This window comes from Vitis riparia, chromosome 8 (assembly GCF_004353265.1).
Source record: "Vitis riparia cultivar Riparia Gloire de Montpellier isolate 1030 chromosome 8, EGFV_Vit.rip_1.0, whole genome shotgun sequence".
Classification (NCBI taxonomy): domain Eukaryota; kingdom Viridiplantae; phylum Streptophyta; class Magnoliopsida; order Vitales; family Vitaceae; genus Vitis; species Vitis riparia.
This window is the reverse complement of record NC_048438.1, coordinates 8,171,688-8,193,568: the sequence shown is the minus strand read 5'-3', so window position 1 is coordinate 8,193,568 and position 21,881 is coordinate 8,171,688. Positions and strand designations below refer to the sequence as shown.

The following is a 21,881-nucleotide window of genomic DNA, read 5'->3' as shown; positions in this document are numbered from 1 at the left end:
TGGTTTGAACAAGCAGACTGGGACCCCACCACAACAAGGTTAGGATTGACAACACAGTTTTGACATAAAGTACCAACATTGTCTTTTTTGGAAAAAAATTCAGAAAATACTCGATTTTCCATAGGAAATTGAGATTGAATGATTGATCTAGGGAGATCGAGAGCAGAAGGGCTGAGAAATGGAAGTGCCAACCCAGAAGAAGTGGGAAAAGAAGACAAGGGTGACTGAGAAAGTGAGGACGAGTTTACCTCCAAGTTTTCCGCTACCAACATTCCACAATTCCCCAAAAAGTTGAGCCCTTTACCTTTGATTTCTGGATTAGAAGGCAAAAACGTGACTGAAGAACCACGAAGATTGGACCCCACTTGGCCCAAGAATCCTTCTCTGTCTTCTTCAAAAAAAGGTTTGCGCACAACCTCTTTGTCTCTAGATGACGAAGCCCCTTTCCCCGAACACCGCTTTCGAATCCTTGGCGATCGGAAAAAGAAGATAGGACTCGCACTAAATCCTCGTTCCCACTAAGCTCCCGCCCCGAAAGCCTTCTCCTTTGGAAGCTCTTCACTATCTGACGATGGCTTCCTGAGTAAAAGAGGCTTGCTGCGACTTCGAGAACCTTGTCGGCGATTGGAATTTGGAGGAAATAGGGTAGTCCATAGCTTCTTTGAACCAAACTTTACTTCCTTCTTCGCAGATCCTCTCGTCTGAACATCATGATCGTCTGAAACTCCTTTCCCCTTTCCCCTTGCAGCGACTTCTTCTCTTCGTGACGGAACCTACTTTTCAAAGGGCTTCTTTTCTCCTTCTCCTTGCCCCAGCCTCAACAGGCCTTTTAAGTTACAACCCATTTTTGCAACATTTAGTGGGCTGAATTTGGGGAGAGATTGGGCCTCTCTCTCAATGGCTCGACCATTCTCGTTTGAGAAGGCCTCATCCCTGCCTATCGTAGCGACGCCCGCCATCTCTGTTCCAATAGGCCCAAAGTTCAGTTTTTTTGAATTCAAACTGAACCAGCTGTTCCCCATAGCCTGACCACTCTTACCACGTGTCCCCATCGGAAGAACTTCATCCGACCTCCTTTCTCCTCCCTTCTTCTTTCTGCCAACTTCCCCAACACGAAAACTACCTCTAGCTGTTGATCTAACTCTCTCCTCCCGCCTTCCACCACCTGTCCCCTAGTGAGATTCAAAAACCACCCGAGTCGACTCACCCATTGCTCTGCCTTTTCTTGACCTCTTCGTCTCCGACCACTGCGACAGAAATAGTGAACACCCAATCCCCGTCTATCACCTCAATCAAAGCTGGGAGAACTGATCAATCCTTCATTGCAAGTCAGAGAATATATTTAAAACTCGAAATAAGCTTCCATTCATTCTTACAACTATACAAGTTGAAAAAGAGAGTAAAAAAGGGGTTGTGTATGTAATACCTCCAGACATGTCCAAATTGCTATATGATTTTTTAAATGTTGTGCACACATGATTTACATGATGAATTGCCACCAATGTCAAGTGTTCAACATGCCACTGATTTGCTGCCAACTTCTCAATTATCTGGCCTCCCAGCATATCTTATGAACCCATTGGAGCATGCAGAACTCAATATGCAAGTTAAGGAGTTGCTTTTGTAGGGGTTTATTTGTGAAAGTCTTAGTCCATAATCCATATGCTGTATCAGCTTTGCTCACAGTAAAAAGGATTATAGTTGGCATATATGTGTTTATAATCATGCAATAAGCAAGATTACACTTAAATACAAGTTTTTGGTACCTTGACTTAATGATACGCTAAGACATGCTGGCAGGTTCTACAGTCTTTTCAAAAATTGATTTGAAGAGTCTTCGTTACCAAGTTAGAACAAGACCCAAGAATAAGTGGAATATGACTTTCAAGACAGGCTGGTTATCTATCCTGCTCTTGGTGTGATTGCTAAGAATTTTATTTTGTTTTATTTTATTTTTTGAGTCTTTCTTGACCTTTTCATCTTATTCTATAACTCAAGAAACTTCTATAATCCTGAAAAATTTAACAGTCCCGCATCTGCACTCAACGAATGATGTCTTGAGCATGTACTCCAAAATAGATGGCAAAATGTAGGAGGAAGAATGAGATCAATAGATTGTATAATGTAGCACTATGCTGTCAAGACAGTTCTTAAACCTTCTCATTTCTCATCATACCTGATGTTGAAAAAATTCAAACTCTGTTTGAATTTGCTTTGAGACTAGTTTCAATATGGTTTGATCTTGAGGAATCAACTCTTGTCCTTGAAATGCTTTTAGTAGCTAGGGCTTGGAATGAACTTATGAGGGAGAGAAATGAAGTTGCTTTGGCTATCAAGTTAGCAGAGAGTTTAATGGACTCCAAAGGAAGGGGCAGACAAGAACAAAACTCTTAAGAGCAAGAAGTTCAGTGGGAAAAATGATCATGAAACAACAATATCCGAAGGAAATGCTGACTTTCAACAGATACAAAATGGCTGCAGAAGTACATATATCATTCCAACTTTTATAAAAATTACTCAAATTTCCAGCAACTGTAGTCCTTAAACTTCTCAAAAACTCCACTTGGTAACCAATCTACATGTTAGATCCCTTCATTCATATCAGCGAAATATGATATTGTATGTGCAGAGTTGGTGGTAGTCCTTTATGGGGTTCATTGAGGAGATACTTTTTGTAGTTGAAGCTCCATTTTAGGATTTCATTCTGTATAATTCTGTCATAATTCCTTAAAGATGCATGTGAACACCATCGTCTTAGGACTTGTTAGCTATGTATCTTCGTATGTCACAAATCACCCATAAAATATGATTTAAAGATCCTTGTTGAAGCTGAGAATTCTGGTTAATGTAATATCATGATATTTTCATTTAATGTAGCAATACTATTATTGATATGGCTTGTTCTGGGCTAAGCTCTGTGTGTTTGTGTCTTTTGTGCATATGCAAGAACATTATTGTAAAACAATCCATTCTGCCAATACAAAATTTAGGTCATCTGGATAATGTTGATATGGTTGATTAATGCTAGTGTTTATAGTTGGTACATTAGGTTTTAACTTGCTCTTTCCCACTTGATTTCCTTGATTCTCTTTTTCAACCTATTTTTCTTTGTCATTTGCATACATGTGTATGTACAGATTGCTTAGTTAAAAATCTCAGTGCCATTTGTTGAAAATTTACTATTTTAGGAAAGACATAAATTGTATGGTTATTACACATTTAATTTAGCTAATAGTTCATATTTTTTTTTTTAAAATGTTGTTAGACATTGTGACGTCACAAGAAGTTGATTGGTGGCATTTACATTACCAAGTGGGGCTAATTATGTGATTATGTTTCCTATGTAATGTGGTGACCTGTGATTCCCCACCCACTTAAACTATTGTTTGCAGGTTTAATGGTGCTTTATCTTTGGAACTGTCAAATGATCATCCAAATATGCGCATCATCCATCGGAAAGTGGCACTGATACTGGGGCAATGGGTTTCTGAGGTAACATTATTTTCTTTGCAATGTAATACATGAACTTATAGTTTTTTGTGGATTTCATTTATGTGAAACATGTGTGTGCATATCCTATAAAAAGTATATGTGTACTATCTGAAGGCTTCTTGAAAATATGTGGGGATGCATGACAAAATAGATACTAATCCTTTATTTCATGCTATATGGAACTCCTTGTAGAATCATTTGTTCCATCCAAACTTAGCATGGTTGCTTTTAGTCTTCTATATTACTTGAGAAAGAAATTGTGCCTCCATTTATTGTTGGTGTCAACGTAAACATTTTGCCCAGTCTTTCCTAATCAAACTTGATAAAAGTGGGACATCTGGTAAAGGAATAACACTAAACAAGTAAATGCCTTTAAAGGAACAGTGGATGAGTCCTACTAACCAAAAACTTCCACATAGGAGAGAGAGGGACGGGATGAATCCCATTGCTCATTAACCTCTCAAATGAGTTGAATAGACATGGGGGATTATGTCATTATTTGGAATAGTTTGGGTGACATGCTCTTTTGTAAGATGAAATTGCTTGAGTTGACCTGGGCCCTTTGTGGGAAAGAAAGGAAAGAAAGCTTGGAGGGCTGCTCCCTTGTGCTTATTTTGGACTGTAGGAGAAGAAAGAAATGGGGGATAGTTTGAAGATGTTGAATAGATGGACCAAGCAATTCTATATGCTGATATGTGTAATTTTTTAGAATGGGTCAAAAGGTACATAGATGATTATTCATTGACCATGATATGTTTCTTTGATTGGTTAAGCTCCAAGTAAGGGGAGAGTGGTTGTTTTTGTTTTCTCTCTTCTTTTCACTTGCTTAGTGGTGCCTATTGTACATCGTGTGTGCTTTGGTCCACTCACTTCTTATCGCTATTAATATATTTTCTGTTCGCTTATCAAAAAAAGAAAAAGGCACGGAGGAGAGAGATGGCGGGTGATAAGTTGCTGATGATTGCTTACATATGCAAATCTTTCCTTCTTTTTGAATGTTTCATTTTTTCCATTAAAACAATAAATTTAGATTTGTAGCACGAGTTCTCATTTTCCCTCATGTGGTAGCTCCCTACTTAACCTTAAGGTGGAAGGCCTCCATGCCATGGGTCTCTTAGTGTTGGTGTACATCTTTTCTCCATAAATTTTGACTGCTTATGATTCTCCTTTCTAGATAGGAAAAATGACAGGCTGTTGTTTCATTGGTAATCTTATGAGGGTGTTTGATAAAACTTAATATTTAATGCGTGATGACTTAAAATGACTTTAACTTACATTATGCTTAAGTTATTAAGCCATTAAGTCATAATGTAAGTTAAAGTCATTTTAACTCATCATGCATTAAATATTAAATTTGATCAAACACCCTCTATGTCTTCCCATTTATTTATTTTTAAAAATTCTTCTCTCAATAATAAATTACAAAATATGATAGGTTTAAATTTCAAGCTTCCAAAATATTGATTAGGGGGTGATTGTATCTGTGTCAATGTCAAAGGCAGTTTCAAGAAAGTTGGAGACACTCATGGTATGGAATTTTATATCAGATGATTTGTTTTCTGATGCTTGTTTTCTTTGCAGATTAAAGATGACACAAAGAGATCAGTGTATTGCGCCTTGATCAGATTGCTTCAGGAAAAAGACCTATCTGTTAGAGTATGATGCATAAATTCACTTTTCTTTTGTATATGTTATGCCACCTAAATTTGTTATATGGTTCAATCACTGAAGTTGTACATCTATTGTTTTAGCTGGCAGCCTGTCGGTCTCTATGTTTTCATATTGAAGATGCGAACTTTTCAGAGCAAGGTTTTACTGATCTTCTTCCAATCTGCTGGGATTTATGTTTCAAGTTGATTGAGGAAGTCCAGGAATTTGACTCAAAAGTAAACTATTACCACCTGTACAGTTTTGCTGTTTAGTACTTGCTTGTATTTTCTTTTTAATTGTGATTAAAAATCTTTTCTTTCATCATTTTTTTCTTTCAAACGCCTTCTTTTTAATTGAAAATAATTTTAATGTTGGCCTTTCCTGGTTAGCATGTACATACAAGAAGACATAATGCCTTTAATTGATTTTGTAGATTAGGTCAGAACCGACATAGCTTTTTTTGTGTTCTCTTTCTTTATGGAAAAGCCTTTTGGTTCCCATTGTATGTCTTGTGTACCTTGATGTGCAGTTTTCTTTGTCAATATCTATAAAATCTTTTAGCTTCTAAAATAAATTAAGTCTGCGTTTCCTGGCTATGATGGTTTATGTTTTTTTATTGCATTTTCATGTGTATGGCTAGTGTGGTTTTACTATGGAAAAAAATCAGTGCAAAAAGCTGTTTCCCATGCCTTATTTTCAGCATTGAAATAAATTGCATGAGAATGGTGTGCATATTCTAAAATATCACAATGGACACACCTTATTAGTTGCAAATTTCTTAGAATATATTTTGTTTTTCAAATAAGATGTGGAGAATATGGAACTATATGCAATGAAATACTCGAATAAATGTGTAATAATCAATGATATTTTCCATGGATTCATTATTTTTATTTCTTGTTTTTTTCTGGTTTGTAGCCATATACTTTAGTTTGAAGAGTATTGCCTAGTTGTTCTCAACTATTTTTTTCTCAAAGTTCTTAGTTAGTTTCTTCTCTAATGACATATCTTCTTTCACCAATTTTATTCCTTGTATTCTGGCAAATTTCATTTGAAAAATCCAAAGCTCCACTAAAAGTAAAGGCTAAGAAAGCCTTACAAAGCTTTTAGTCTGAAGTGGCGTGACATCTGCAGGGGCAATAGAGAATTTATCGATCATGTATTTTTAGAGTGGTGGGATGGAAATTGATCAAAACTCAAAACTGTTGGTAAAAACTCCAAGAAATAATAAAGAAGTAATAATATGCATTAAAATTGTTTTATCGAAGAGAACAATATATTTATGCTATAATTTATGACATTAGACGATAATTTCATACGTGCTGCTAAGAAATATGTGTTTTCAGAGTGTGCACTTAATATTAATCTGGAGTAAATATTTGATCCCATTAAATGTCAACAGTTTCTACAAAATATGTTGTAATGGTTCCTTTTGATACTAAAATGAAGACCAATGTGGTGCCATGACACTGGAGAATGAAGGAATCATATCTTGATGGAGATAATTTTGATATCATGACATATAGTTTGCATAATGTTGATTGTAATTACGAACATGTCATGCATAGGTCTCTTGAGTCTTGCCCATCGCCTCTTCATGGATGGAAACTTGGAGTTCACTTATGCACTTGTTTGAAATCCTCCTTGCATCTGATCTGGAACATCATATGGCATTTATGTAGAAGGATAGTTAAATATACGATAGTCATGAGATGTTGAACTCTAACCCATTACATAATTTGGGTAAGGTTGGCCATAACTCATTACATGAGGAGGATAAACATTAACCTCATTTGATGAGTCACTATGTCGAGTCTATATACTCATGGGCTCAAAGCTGGCAGAAAAGAAGTTCTCATCAACTGCTGCCATCCTTTGTTGTCTCCTCCCTTTAGATGACTTTTTGATAGCTACCATGTTTGGACTAACTCTTCTAGAGCCATGGTCTTCTTCTTACATGCAGCATGTGAAATTGGTTGCACTAGTAAATGTGCTCAATAGATATTGACATTTAGATTGTTGTCCAACATCCTCTCGATCATTTCCATCCTCATCATCATCTCCATCATTAGCTTCCCCTCCTCTTTAGGAATCATAATTAGAACCAGAAGTACTCATGGCGTCAACACTAACATAAGGAAGTTGTGTGGGTGGTTGCATCGCTTACTAAAATGAATCTGTCGTGTGTTGCTTTGACTTTCACTATGAACTTCTTCAAACAACACTCTTTCAACATCAAAACTTGAATCACAAACATGTGAGGCAATTTTGTGGGTCGGGATTTCTGTTGTTATCATCTAAGTGTGCGGGTCTGATTCACTAGAACATCTGATTGTACTCTTCTTATTTTTTCTCAGTTGAATTGTCTAGCATATCAATGAATTTTTTTTTTTTTTTTGCAACTTTATCATTTTCTACGTCCATATCTCATAACTTTAGGTTCATGTTCTAATAACAAAAAACTAATTATTGAAGTTTAGAGTAGGCGAGATGATCCCGTTATTTCGTGTGGGTTAGGGCAAATATGCTCTAATTTCTCTTGTAGGTTGAAGATGATGTAGTTTGTGATAGGATTAGAATAGCCAAATTCCTTAATATAGGTTATTGTTCTTCTACATGAATCGCCACTATTCAACTGCAACCAAATAAATGTCATGAATACATACATTAGTACAGGAATGATAATCAAAGTATTTTGATTTTAGCATTCTATTTTTTCTATTGACAAAAGTACTCATCCAAATCCATTTCTATCCTTGTTGCGATTGCAACTCGATCATCGAATCCTTTCTTGACATCTCAAAAAAGTGGAAACTACACATTCAATATGATAATATCAAACATTTAACAAATCTGAAAGTAAAATGACAAAGGAAATTGTAATTTGAATGAGTTTGTAATGTAACACTATCAAAGTTCCCTCATTTCCAAATCGAGGAAGGGCTTTAGTAGCAGGGTGGGTTTAATGTGGTAAATATGTCATGGATGACTTGAAGTAGTAGGGGATCTCTATTAACCCCATCTTTGAGTTGGAATTTTGGGTTGAGGAAGTATGCTACAAAAGTTAAATACAATTAGGACTTTTAGGAGAAAGTTAATATGTGATTATGTTCGAAACTCACAAAAGATCGAGATGGATGGTAGTTAATAATTTAGTAGTAAATAGAATTACTTGTTGAATGAAGTGGATGACTGGGTGTTTTATCCCAACTTTCATTGATAATGTTTAACATCTAAGATGTAGCCCTTAAATGGTTGATGTTAGTTTTCATCACACAAACTAACTCATACATAAAGGGCATTGTGCGAAAAACTTCTAAATCCACGATTTGAAGAACTATGTATAGTAGCTCATAAATTGCTACTTGGTCCCAATAACCATGGTTGAGCATTCTTTGTTCAACTTCTTTTTTGATTGTCATACGGTTTAGTTTGTGTTTTGCCTATAGATAACTCATGAACAATTTCTTTAAATCCACCTTCTATTTTTATTGTTTGATTATAAACAACCTCCTTAAGGTTAATCCTACATAAATGTCATCCTAATTAGGCAACCTAGGTTTTTAGGTGAATGAGCAACCCATGTCCCTTGAAAGATCAATGCACTTGAAAATCCGAGACTCCAATTTTTGGAGCCCTAACTTGTCCCAAGACACTCAAGAGAACAATGGCTGAATCCTCTTCCATTCGAAGATTACTACAACCAAAATCAACTACCTCAATCAAACCTACTATCAAATTAGGACATCAACCTTAACAACCAACCAATCCATGTGTCTTTGGAGAATTCTCTGTTAAGTTATCAATTGACTCAAATTCTTACTCTGTTAGGTAATAGGCCAACAATGTATATTAAGTTTGCTTGAGATAAGGTTTGTATAAGATTATAGCTAAAGTCTTATTAGGGTACCTAAATAGAGTTCTCCATGAAACCATCTACATTTCCTAAGGAGCCTTTGTTGAGGGGAGACAAATTTTGGATGGTGTTTTGATTGCCAATGAAGTGGTAAACGAGAAAAGGTATCTAAGGGAGGAAGGGCTAGTATTCAAAATAAATTTTGAAAAGGCCTATGATGTGAACCAAGGTTTTTTAGACCATGTGCTAAAGATAAAAGGTTTCAATACAAAATGGAGATCTTGAATGAGGGGTTGCTTGTCGTTGACGAGTTTTGCGATCATAGTAAATGGAAATGCCAAAGGTTAGGTGAAGGCAACTAGAGGTTTAAGACAAAGAGATCCTTTTTCTCCTTTCATTTCCACCGTTGTAGTGGATATCCTAAGTAGGATGATGATTAAAGCAAAGGAAAGTAGTTTATTAAAGGGTTTCATAGTGGGTAGTGATAAGATTAGAGTCTCTTTTACAATTTGCAAATGATACCATTTTCTTTGTTGAAGCCTTCCGAAATTCTGCTAAACCTCAAGCTAATCCTTTTAGTTTTGGGGCAAATATCAAGGCTGAAGATCAATTTGGAGACGAACACTCTTTTTCTATTAAAATAATAAGCCAGGATCTGGTATCTAGGTTGACTTTGATGCTTGACTGTGAAGTTTCAAGATGACCTTTATCTCATTTGGGTCTTTCTTTAGGAGGGGATTTGAAAGCAAGTGGATTTTGGGATGTAGTGGTTGATAGAATCTCGAGGAGACTAGATGGGTGGAAAAAGGCCTTTTTGTCTTTGTGTCGAGGGGGATGATTCTAATCTAGTCATGCTTATCTCACATCCCTGGCTATTTCTTATCTCTTTTCAAGATTCCAACATCAGTAACCTTAACGATTAAGAAAGTGCAAAGGGATTTTATTTGGTCGAGATTGAGGAGAGTAAAAATGATCATCTTATCAATTGGACACTGTGTGTTGGCCAAAGAAGTAAGGAGGTTTAAGGATTGGAGACTTTACGAGAAATCGTGGTCTTTTAGGGAAATGGCTCTGGAGGTTCTATATGGACAATTATGACCTTTGATATTGGGTTATTTTGAGCATTTATGGAACACATTCTAATGGATGGGATGCCAACATTTTGTTTAGATGGTCACATAGGTGCCCTTGGAAGGTTATTGCTCAAGTTTTTTAAGGCTTTTCTTCATATACTTGCTTTGTGGTGGGTGATTTGGAGAGAATTCATTTCTAGGAAGATTTGTGGTGGGGAGATAAACCATTGTGTTCTCAATTTTAAGGTCTTTATAGAGTTATCATAGTTAAAAATCTCACCATATCAGACCTGCCAGGGTAGGCCATTTGGTCAGGACGAACACTAGGAAGTGTGGTCCCAATAAGTGGCACATGGTTCTGGGTTCGAATCCCGCCACTAATGATACCCTAAATTTATCTGGCGTTGGTTGTTGCGAGGCGATTAGCACCCCGAGGTTTGGGTCCGCATGGGGGAGTCCTAAGGGCCTGACCATGGAAGGTTCCTTGGTTATCAAAAAAAAAATCTCACCATATTAGTCCTCCTTGGTAATTCCTTTTCACCTTCTTGGAACCTTAACTTCTATCATAATCTTATTGCCATGGAAATTGAAAACCTTGAAAGATTCATGTCATCACTCTCTTCTGTGCGCTTGTCTCCTTTTGTCGCATATTCAAGAGCTTGGTCTTTGTCCTCTTCAAGTTCATTTTCAGTAAAAAAAAGTTTTCTTCGCCTTGTTGGAGTTATTATCCAATCCCATTCTTTGCAGCCAAATTTTTATTGAAATCAAAAGCCCCTTCAAAGGTTTAGGCTTTTGCTTGGTTAATAGTGCACAAGAAGGTAAACACCAATGACATGCTATTGTTGAGAAGACCTTATAAATTTTGTTAGTTTCTATTGGTGCATTTTATGCATGGGAAGTGGGGAATGAATCAACTATCTTTTTCTACATTGCCCCGTTAACATTTGGGCTTTGATATAAGATTTTCGGTCTAGCCAAGATGGATTGGGTTCCACCTAGGAGTATATGTGATATGATGACTATCTCATTTAGATGTTTGGGGAGTTCCATCAAAGGCAAGGCCCTTTGGCAAATCGTATGCCTCACTATGCTTTGAATTGTGTGACAAGAGGAAAATGCTAGGATCTTTGAGAAAAAGGGGAGAATGGAAGAGATGATATGAGATCTACTTCATTTTTATTCCTCCTTGTGGGCCTCTTGTATTATCACCTTAAAGGCGTTACACTTAAAGTTATTCAACTTGGTTAGCTTTTGAAAAGGGAGGGGGGAGGATAACATTGAGAGGAATTGAGCCCGGTTTTGAGGAGATTTGTATATCCTTTAAGTAGCCTATGCCTTTGTGTATAGTTCTCCTTGTGTAGTGGAGGTTTTTAGTCTTATTTTGATTAGTATTATGTATTTTGTGGGGGAGGACCTCTCATCCTTCCCTTGTACCTTTTTTATAATTAATATATCTTTTGTTTCTGATTGAAAAAAAAAAAAAAATTGCAATCTGAATTTTTTTATGACCCCACCAATCATCATTGATCCCATATTGCCTATTGGGCAAACATAGAGGAATTGAGTCCGGTTTTGAGGGGATTTGTATATCCTTTAAGTAGCCTATGCCTTTGTGTATAGTTCTCCTTGTGTAGTGGAGGTGTTTAGTCTTATTTTGATCAGTATCATGTATTTTGTGGGGGAGGACCTCTCATCCTTCCCTTGTACCTTTTCTATAATTAATAAATCTTTTGTTTCTGATTGAAAAAAAAAAAAAAAATTGCAATCTGAATTTTTTTTATGACCCCACCAATCATCATTGATCCCATATTGCCTATTGGGCAAACATAGAAAATTATGATTCAGACTACCATTTGTGGGGTTGTCCATTCATGTCCAAACATCTGTGCTGATCTGTGTTGTTTATTCTCTATGTTGATTTGTCCTGCATGTGTAATTTCAGAGCTATGTTGTTGTGTTGACTGTTATTGTTCACAATTTTGTAAATTTTCAATGCTTTCTGTTAAATGCAGGTTCATAGTATTGGCTGAATCAACTGTGAATAAATTATATAGATCCTTAAACTTCTTTGTGATTACTGTGCAGATTGTCCAGATGGACTACTTCATCAGTGTTATCAATGCTAAATAAAATTTCCAGAATTTTGGTCTACTCTTTATGTGCACTAACTATCCATCCACTTTTTATTTTGTGAATGAGTGGAGTCTTTCTCATCTCTACAACACCATACTAACTAATCAAATTGCTTGTTAACTGGTGTATATGGTATCTATTAGTGGTGCTTCCTGTCCTGTTAATGTACAGAAACAAACAATGGATTGGATTTGGAATAGAATGAAGAAAAAAATTTTAATTTGGATAATTTGTTATTTGATGATGAATCTCTCTTTTTTTAATTTATTTTTTATTTATAAATAGATCTTTTCCTGATAAGCAGCCTTTTTGACAAGTTCCATTCATTTATATTCAGGTTCAGGTTTTGAATTTGATCTCTACTCTTATTGGAAGAGGAAATGAAGTCATTACATTTGCCGACAAGTTGGTGCAATTTTTTCAAAAGGTAATGTTTCAATTGTTTTTACTTCTATCTTTTTCACTTAAGTGTTAATATCTAATGCCTACTTTCACAAGAAGGAACTTGCTCTCTTTTTATTAGCATGGGCAGCAAATTTAACTAAAGTCCAAGCACGCTTAATAGGCTCATGCAATGGTCTATCATTAGAAATCTTTTCCACACCAACTTCCAGGCAAAGGATGGTCCCTTAGGAGGCATTTTAGAGTCCCAAATCTCTTTTATTAACTAAATTCGGATTGTCATTAATATTTCCTTCTCTGTTCCTCTAGCACTAGAGTTTTCTTGCTAGTAAACATCCTAGTTATGATTTTTTTTTTCCTTTTTTATATGTTTCAAACATCTTTTATTTTATTGAATTCAGTGTTTTGAAAGTTGGATTTTTTCTTAGAGTTGTAGTTTGCACATATTTGAAAATTCATCATTATTTTATTTTACCATGCTGAATTAGTGGCCTGAGTTGGGTGGATTTTGTATTTTCTCAGTTATTAAATGGATATATTAATCCACAAAGTGAGCTACAATGGTGAATTTGTGTGGTTCCATAAGTTCTGCTGATCATCCCAAGCAACCTACAGATACAATAGTCAATTCTTAATGCGACCTTAGCAGTATTTCAGGATAGTGATTGTCTGTTTATTATCAGGGGAAAAAAATAGAACATTCATTCTTTTCATTAAAGGAAAGTACTCATTTCTGTATATTTGATAAGGTCTGGGAGGAATCTTCTGGTGAAAGTCTTCTACAAATTCAACTTCTTATTGCACTACGGAGCTTTGTGACTGCACTTGGCTATCAATCACCCATTTGCTACAAGCTCATATTACCCATTCTGCAAAAGGGCATTGATATAAATAGTCCAGACGAACTGAATCTTTTGGAGGACAGCTTGCAGGTCAGCCCACCAGTTTGATCTTGATTATTTTAGTGGTTGCCATTGCGTTTTAATAGATCTATATGTACATGAAATATTTATATATGCTAAAGGCAATTTATATAATTGTGCAGTTATGGGAAGCTGTACTTTCAAATGCTCCCTCAATGGTGCCTCAACTACTAGCATACTTCCCTTGTTTAGTGGAAGTCATTGAAAGAAGTTTTGATCACTTGCAGGTCAGGCTTTTGCAGATTGATCACTAAATTTTCTGTTGCGTATGTCTGCTGTCAGAGTCTTAAAATATGTACAATTTGATGTTCATTTGAAAGTTCTGTGAACTAAAGCTATTTTACAATCAAAATTGCCAACTACCAACAAGTAAATGCATGAAAACGCCAGGAAGATGTCTAGATTAATTGATGGACCAAGTCTGAAGGTGTGATTTGGAAGTTTTAATGCTCAAATCCAGTTAGATTAGGAATTGGGTTGAATAAGTAACCACCTCTCCATATTTGTGTGCATGTATGACCACAAATCTTTGTTCTAATAAAATACTAAAGCCTAAAATATGTGATAACCCCGATAAAAAAATAGAATTATCACAACTTGTAGGATCCAGGTTGTCATCCTCTGGGATCAACACTAATGTGTTTGGTTGCTTTTAGGTGGCTTATAGTATACAGGTTGTCGTCTTTTGGGATCAACACTGTTGTGTTCGGTTGCTTTTAGGTTAAAAAATCAATTATTTGCTTTACCTAAACAAAATCCTATTTTAAATGAACAAGAATGAAATATGATTGCTAAAATGTTGAATGAAAGCTTAAAAAAAATAAAATAAAATAAAATAAAAAATCCAGAGGATCACAAGTTTTATTTTAAATCTTTGAGAGCAAGTGATCTTTTTTCTACTTTGAGGATCAAAGAGTCAATCCAAGATTAAACTGCATCATCTTAAGATCAAATTTAAATTGGAACTTTGATTTGACAATTTAATTTAGATCTCAAAAGTATTTTAAATCAGCCCTAATCTTTATTTCTCGTTTTGACATTCAAGTCTTAGATTCATTCATGAGATTCATCTCAATCTTGTATACAATCAATTAAGAGGCGATCAAGCATCATTCAAACCAAGCTAAGCATTGATTATCACTTAATTGAGAGAAATTACTTAGAATCAATCACAAGGAGTTATCTAATGATCAAAAGGTGATCAAGCATCATTCAAACCAAGTTAAGCATCATTCAATCATAATGAAAATGGAAAATTAAAGAGTTTAGATTTAAAGTTTATCGTCCTTCAACACATTCCTCATATGGGTTATCCATCTCCCTTGCTTCTTTCTTTGAATCACATACTAGTCAAACATGGTGGAGGATTTCTACTTACAAACCATGTTTGGTTGCCAAGAAAATCAATTAGAAAAGAATGTGGAAAAGAAACGAAAGAAAAACTAAAGCTTTATCGAAGAAGAATTGAAAGAGTTCCAAATCTCTCTCCTTGCATGGTTGGAGTCTAAATTTTCAAATTGGACTTTGAACTTTGTGTAGCTCTGTTTCAAATGGTCATATCTCTCTCATTTCAACTCCGATTCACACACCTTTTGATGCATTGAATTTCTGAATTCTTAAGCTTCTAAACCATACTTACAATCATCAAAAACTAATGGAAGATAGTCCATAATTTAATTCCAACTCTTGAGTATTGCTTCTAAATTGAGTCACCTTGCTTCCTTGGCTTGATTTTTCCTCCAAACCATCTCTAACATGGTTGCATACCCTCTAACCATCTCTATAGATGCATCTCTGCAGTCATATTCCAAGGCTTGATGCTCCAAACAAATATGTGATAGACAGTGATAAGTCAGTGTTTAGGGATTAGAAAACCTGTTGGTGGATTGCTCATATGAGCTTGCTACCATGTTTATGGTATATGATCCATTTTTAGACGACACAAGTGTGAACATTCAAATTGAGGTTTTGTAAAAGCTCTGAGCTTTAGTATTTACCAAAAAAAAAAAATTAGTAACTCATGTTGGTGTGATTGCAATATTCTAGTCGATTTTTCCATATTTTACTATAAAAAAAAAACCTGGGCCTTTTCTGAGTTGAGTTGAAACTCTTTAAGAACAATATTTCCTGACTAGAAAAAAGTTCTAAATAAATTTCACCAAATCTTTGAGGTTTGATGGTAAATGAAACATTAGGGTTTATTGCATTTGCAGCCAACTATTTACTTTGGTACTTAAGTTGATATGAAATCTGAACCTGCACTTACTTACCTTTGGGGATGTCAAATTCTAAAGAGTGGGTTCTTATGTTACTTCCAGATGCATCTCAGGATATGATAAAGTCGTATCAGAACAACCTAGACTATTTTCTAACAATTTGATCAAACAAGCTTTTAGTTTCTCATAGCCAACATCCTTGTAGTTGTACTTTCTTTATCCTGCTTTCATCATTATTGTCATGTCTATTGGTTATAGGGCTTTGCTTTTTCAGCATTTTTGCATATATTATAATTAAGCTGGATGGTAATTTACTGGAGGATTTGCTGCTGGCTGTAGATGATTATCTCTATAGATTTTGTGATTTGCCTCTTTAATTGTTGCATTTTTTTGACTTCTGTGTATCACACCTTAACTTGAAGTTGGTTTCAGGTTGCTGTTCATATCACTGAGGGTTACATAATTTTGGGTGGAACTGAGTTCTTAAGTATGCATGCTTCTAGTGTTGCTAAACTTCTTGATTTGATTGTTGGAAATGTTAATGATAGAGGCCTGCTTTCAACTCTTCCAGCCATTGATATACTAATCCAGGTAATTCAAATTTTAAACTTGCTATCTTGAGTTTTTGGACAACTAGACAGTATGAACCATGACTATTCTAGAACTTTGTATTTTGAGGAAGGTAGTAAATATTTTTAGTTGCCTTCATTGAGGTAAGTCTGTGCATTTGTGTTCCTTCCCATACCATTTCCTGTCTAATCCCAGCTTTGAATTCAAAATTCTTATCCACATCTGTCAATGAAGTCTGTTTTCCTCATTATTTCCTTATTGGTGGCTTGTAGCTGTTATTGGCTTTGCTCTTTTTATCCATGTTATAAATGTATGTTGTGGTCTCTCTATGGTCATTACATTTAAGTATGAAAAAATTTACTGTAGAAATACTGCCTTTGATTTTCACTTCAAGAAAGGTAAGGACATTTTAAACCACCATGTCATTAAATTGTGTGTGATGCTAAATCAGTGGATGTCTTGGTATTAGTACATGGTTCACTGGTGGAGTCAAGGATTGTTACTGTAAATGTAATTGGAATGTTGGTGTCTTCATTATTGAGACTATGTTGCATGAGCACAATAAAGTGGTAGACAAAGGAAGGATGATTGCGAGTTCAATTCCTAAGAATTTTGATCCTTGCCCTTCCATTTTGAGTCCCAAAGTCCATTATTAACCACAAAAAGGACCAAGCTTTCAAAATCAATTTCTGTATGTATTATCATACTCCAAGTGATGATGTAATCATTTTGTTAATGTAATTGACAGAATCTGTTATTTTGAGTAGGGCAATTTTTCGTCAAATTCTCTTAACTCAAGATTTTATTCTCTTTAACAGGCAAAGATAAAATAGAGCAAATTGATAAGAGGGCCAAAAGTGGTGTAACACATAGATAGGAAGTGATAAGGAAAACCCTGGAACTGAACAGAGCTAGAGGAAAAATAAAAAGAACAAAAAAAACTATACTATTCTTGTCAAAGGACAACTTTGTTGTCCACACTTCTTTCCTTATTTTAGCCCACACTTCTTTCCTCATTTTAGCCCACAATTGTTTCCTTATTTCTCCATTTATTATTCTGTACAGTTAGCATACATTATTTGATAGATTATAGTTTACATGTATAGGGCTAGAATCATGCGGGGATTTATTTGTTTTTATTTGCTTTCCATGTATAGCATCCTTGTAAAGTCTATATATAATATACAAAACTCAAGGCCAAGGTATTCGGCTATTCACACAATATTTTGACATGGTATCAGAGCTTGTGTTTTAAACCTAAAGTTTACACGCTTTCTAGTTTTTCTTTGGGTTTTCTCGGATTTAGCCCTAAGGGCTCTTGGATTTAGCCATAGGGGCTCTCGGATTTAGCCCTAAGGGCTCTCAGATTTAGCCCTAGGGGCTCTCGGATTTAGCTCTAGGGGCTCTTGGACTCTAGCCCAGCTTTTGGGTTCTTTTTTTTTTTTTTTTTTTTTTTGGTGGTTGTGACAACACATCTGTGGTGTGATCTTGGAGTTTTCTTTAGGTTTCTTCACTTCTAGGCTCTTGGAGATCTTCGATTATTTGGAGGTTTGTTATCAGATTTAGGCTCTTTGACGATGTTTTTTTTTATTTCCTAGGCTATTTCTATCTTCATAATGTCTGGAGAATATTCTATTGTTCGTTTCAATGGCAAAAACTATCTTAGTTGGGAGTTTTAGTTTAAGATGTTTGTGAAAAGTAAGAAGCAAGACAGAGTCTCTAAGTCATCTACGGAATCTGAGTACCGGGCGATGTCTCTTGCTTGTTTTCAAATCATTTGGCTTCGAGCTTTACTTGCGGAGTTAGATTTTTCTAAGACCGATCCTACACCTCTACATGCCAATAATACAAGTGCTATTCAGATCACGGCCAATCCTGTCTATCATGAGCGCACAAAGCATATTGAAGTGGACTGTCACTCTATCCGTGCAGCCTTTGAAGCTCGTGTTATCACTCTTCCACATATTTCCATTGACTTACAAATTGCCGATATCTTCACCAAGGCTCTCCCTCATCATCGACATTGCTTGCTAAGTAGCAAATTGATGCTTGTTGATCAACCTGCATCAATTTGAGGGGGGCTGTCAAAGGATAGCTTTGTTGTCCACACTTCTTTCCTTATTTTGCCCACACTTCTTTCCTCATTTTAGCCCACAATTGTTTCCTTATTTCTCCATTTATTATTCTGTACAGTTAGCATACATTATTTGACAGATTATAGTTTACATATATAGGGCTAGAATCATGCGGGGATTTATTTGCTTTTACTTGCTTTCCATGTATAGCATCCTTGTAAAGTCTATATATAATATACAAAACTCAAGGCCAAGGTATTCGGCCATTCACACAATATTTTGACAATTCTAACCCAGAGCCACAAGCTATATTAAAAAAAAATGAGATGATACTTCTTTATCTCAATGTGCCTAAAGGTGCTGTCCACCATGCTTTTTTTGGTCCCCTCTAGCAATCTTTCTTGCCAGCATCCAAACAACCTTCTGACCAATTTTAGTAGCGCCCACATCCTACCACATTACTGAAGGGTCTTTTTTGATAGGAGGGTCTTGATCCACTGGGACCAACAAATGATTTGCTGTCTCTTCTGATTTGCCAAAAGAGTACCAGTTAGGGATGAAAAACCTCTCCTCTTAAACTGATTGATCAATTGCCAAAATTCTTGCCTAAACTGCCATCCATGTAAAGAAAGTTACCATGGGAGGAGCCAATGTTTCTCATGTCTGTCTTCTGGTAATCCTAAAGGTTTTGCTTTTATTGTCAGCTGCAAAAAGGGTAAATCTTTTACTAAGAGAAGAAACAAAAAGATAATATATAATAATAAATAAGCTTTTTTCATTCTATCCTTCTTAATTTATTACATTGACAGAGGCATACCTTCTTTTACATGTTCATGCAAGGAACTTTCCTTTTATAATATAATAATAATGGAAATGGAGCCAAATGTCTTTAAGCCTTATATGCAGAAGTGATACTGTTCAAGGTTCAAAGTATAGTGAGTTTGATGCGACTCGGCCAAGTTGTATCCGCCTTGGACCTTTCCATGCCAAGTCTTATACTCAGTACCATCTTTAATCATAGATTCAACCAAGAATCAGTTAAACTCAGTTGACTTAGTTGAGATTCTGAGTTGGCTCGATTGGATCATCTAAGTTATCCAAATATTCCCCTGTTTTACCTAGAAATCATCTTTTTTCACTTTCAAATCACAACAATGAGCAACTAAAATTGAGAAATCCTTGAAAAATCAGAGATTCTCTTCAAAATGAGGAGTTTTAAAACCCATGACCTTACCCATGATAAAAAAGAAGAAAGAAGAAGACATCCTTCCTGTCAATGATGTCATTGTGGTGATTGTTTGATTGGTGAAAAACATCATATTCTTCCATTGACGGTGATCTTAGTGTGATGGTGTTTCCTCTTGTTGCTTCGACTTTGTAGTGTCGTAGGCACGGTGTGGGCATGCACTACAAAGGAGGCTCTCTACCTCTACCAAACTAGGTGCTCTCTGTTTGTGGTGTGGGGTTGGGAATTTGAAGATAAAAGGGGTAAATATATTATTTTATATAAAAAACAATATATTATTTCAAATGGTCGTGTGTTATGAATGGGAATTTGAATATTATTATCTTATATGCTAAGCTATGGTATGAATTCATTCAAATTGGTTAATGTATTATTTTACCATATCATATAGGGTGTATTATTTTATATGCTAATTTATTGTTAATAATATATTGGAACCATTCCATTTATTATTATATTAATATGTTTATTTTTTAGTTTCTAAAGCTTATTTAATCATATTTATATTTTGAAAATAATTTTCATAATAATTTTTTAATTTTTTGAACTTCTTAATATATCTTTTTTTATTTTTTATTTTTTGATAAGTGAACTTCTTAATCTATCTTTTTTTTATTTTTTTATTTTTTTATTTTTTTATTTTTTTATTTTTAATGTATAGGTGAACTTAATCTATCTTATATTATGTATCACCTGATACTGAGTCAAGACATCAAGACTAATATGCCTCGAAACCCTCTGAGTTAATGACCGATACCGCGACTTTAAACCATGATATTGTTCCTTCTTGTTGAAGCCTATCACTTTTTTTTTTTTTTTTCCCTAAAAAAAATTTTCTTCTTTCTTTTAACATGGAACCTAAGTTGGAAGCTCCCCATCCCCACCAACCTCTTTCCACTTGAGCAAGCTTTGAGGGCTATGCTTGTGTGATTTTTCTTTTGCTTCTTTTCTTTCCTTTTTGTGACAATCAATTTGAACAATGGTCCTAGTGTAAAAAAGAAGTCAGATCCTCAAGCGGAGAGACCAAGATTGTAGTTCTCTATGCCCTAGTCCTAGTCATGTTTTATCAAGTTTAGTAGCTCACCAAGCATTTATGTTTAATGAAAGCTCAAGCATAATGCCTAATGATTTGGGTAGGAATTTATTCATGGTAGAGGCAAAAATTCATTGACTGGAAATAAATAAAGTGATAACCAAGATATTAAATGAAGAATGGAAATTAAATGAGATCATGGGAAGGAAGAATTATGGAGCCCTTGAGGCTTGGCTCAAGTGGTAAAGGAATGAGGAGGGTTTATGGGAGGTTCCAAGTTTAAGTCCTAAAAGGGACAAATTTATCTATCAAAAAAAAAAACCGAATTAAGGAGGCTACCCATACATGAGTGAATCTTCATGCATGTAGTGTGACCCATACCTTGGATAGATGTCATACTTTTCAATAATCACTCACTTCTCCAGTTGACCTAGATCATGCTATTAGAAGGCTTTGCACCCCTTAACTCACTACACCATCACATTCCTGTTTGAGAGATTTTAAGCAATGGGAAATCATGGTGACAACAAGAAGGAATTGGTCTCAGTGGCTAACTCCACCATCAATTCTAGTTCAAGACATTTCAAGCTATGAGGAATCACAATGACAACAAGACACTCTAGACTCAACTAGGGAAGGTAGACAAAAAGGGAGTCTTAAAGTCACTGGCTGTGGAACACTCAATTCTCACCTTTTAACTGACTGAAATTCAAAATTAAAAGTAATGCAACAGGAATTAAAACAGAGCATTGAACTAATATTTCATAAATTGAAAGATAAGAGTTTTGAATTTAAAACAAACTAACAACATCAAATAATTTGGCAAGCCCAAGACAATGGTGTATCCCTTATTCCTACACTAACTACTGCTATCCTAACTGAAAGTTCCTCAAGGCTTGTTAAAATTTGTTTGGACCTGCTTGTTGCTGCTTCTGGTGAAGGGGAGTATTTATAGGTGAAAGGCCCTTTCATGGTTGCTTGCTACATCTCCCTTGAGAAAGTCAACTCTTCCCTCATTGTGGCTCTACTTTGCAATCCTCAGTTGGCATGCATGCCATCTTAGTCGGCAAATCTTTGCGAAATCCAAGGTGAAGAGGTTACTTGTGCTTGGTGGCTTGGGTAGTGAGGATGGAAGCTCTTGGGAGTGTTTGAATGCACTGTCATGGAGGGAAGAGAGTAAAATGAGAGAAAGATGAAAAGAGAAAGTAAAGA

General features: G+C 35.5%; 1 protein-coding gene across 2 annotated transcripts in view; it reads left to right on the top strand.

Moving 5' to 3' along the window:
• LOC117920726 (importin-11) overlaps positions 1–21,881 on the top strand; it is a 48,680-nt gene that overhangs the window by 21,413 nt on the left and 5,386 nt on the right. For both annotated transcript variants that reach the window (XM_034838321.1, XM_034838322.1), the window contains exons 11-17: positions 3,393–3,492; positions 5,074–5,148; positions 5,244–5,378; positions 12,542–12,631; positions 13,356–13,538; positions 13,652–13,756; positions 16,178–16,336. In XM_034838321.1, coding sequence (XP_034694212.1) covers positions 3,393–3,492; positions 5,074–5,148; positions 5,244–5,378; positions 12,542–12,631; positions 13,356–13,538; positions 13,652–13,756; positions 16,178–16,336 — 847 coding nt within the window. The remainder of the gene's footprint in view (positions 1–3,392; positions 3,493–5,073; positions 5,149–5,243; positions 5,379–12,541; positions 12,632–13,355; positions 13,539–13,651; positions 13,757–16,177; positions 16,337–21,881) is intronic.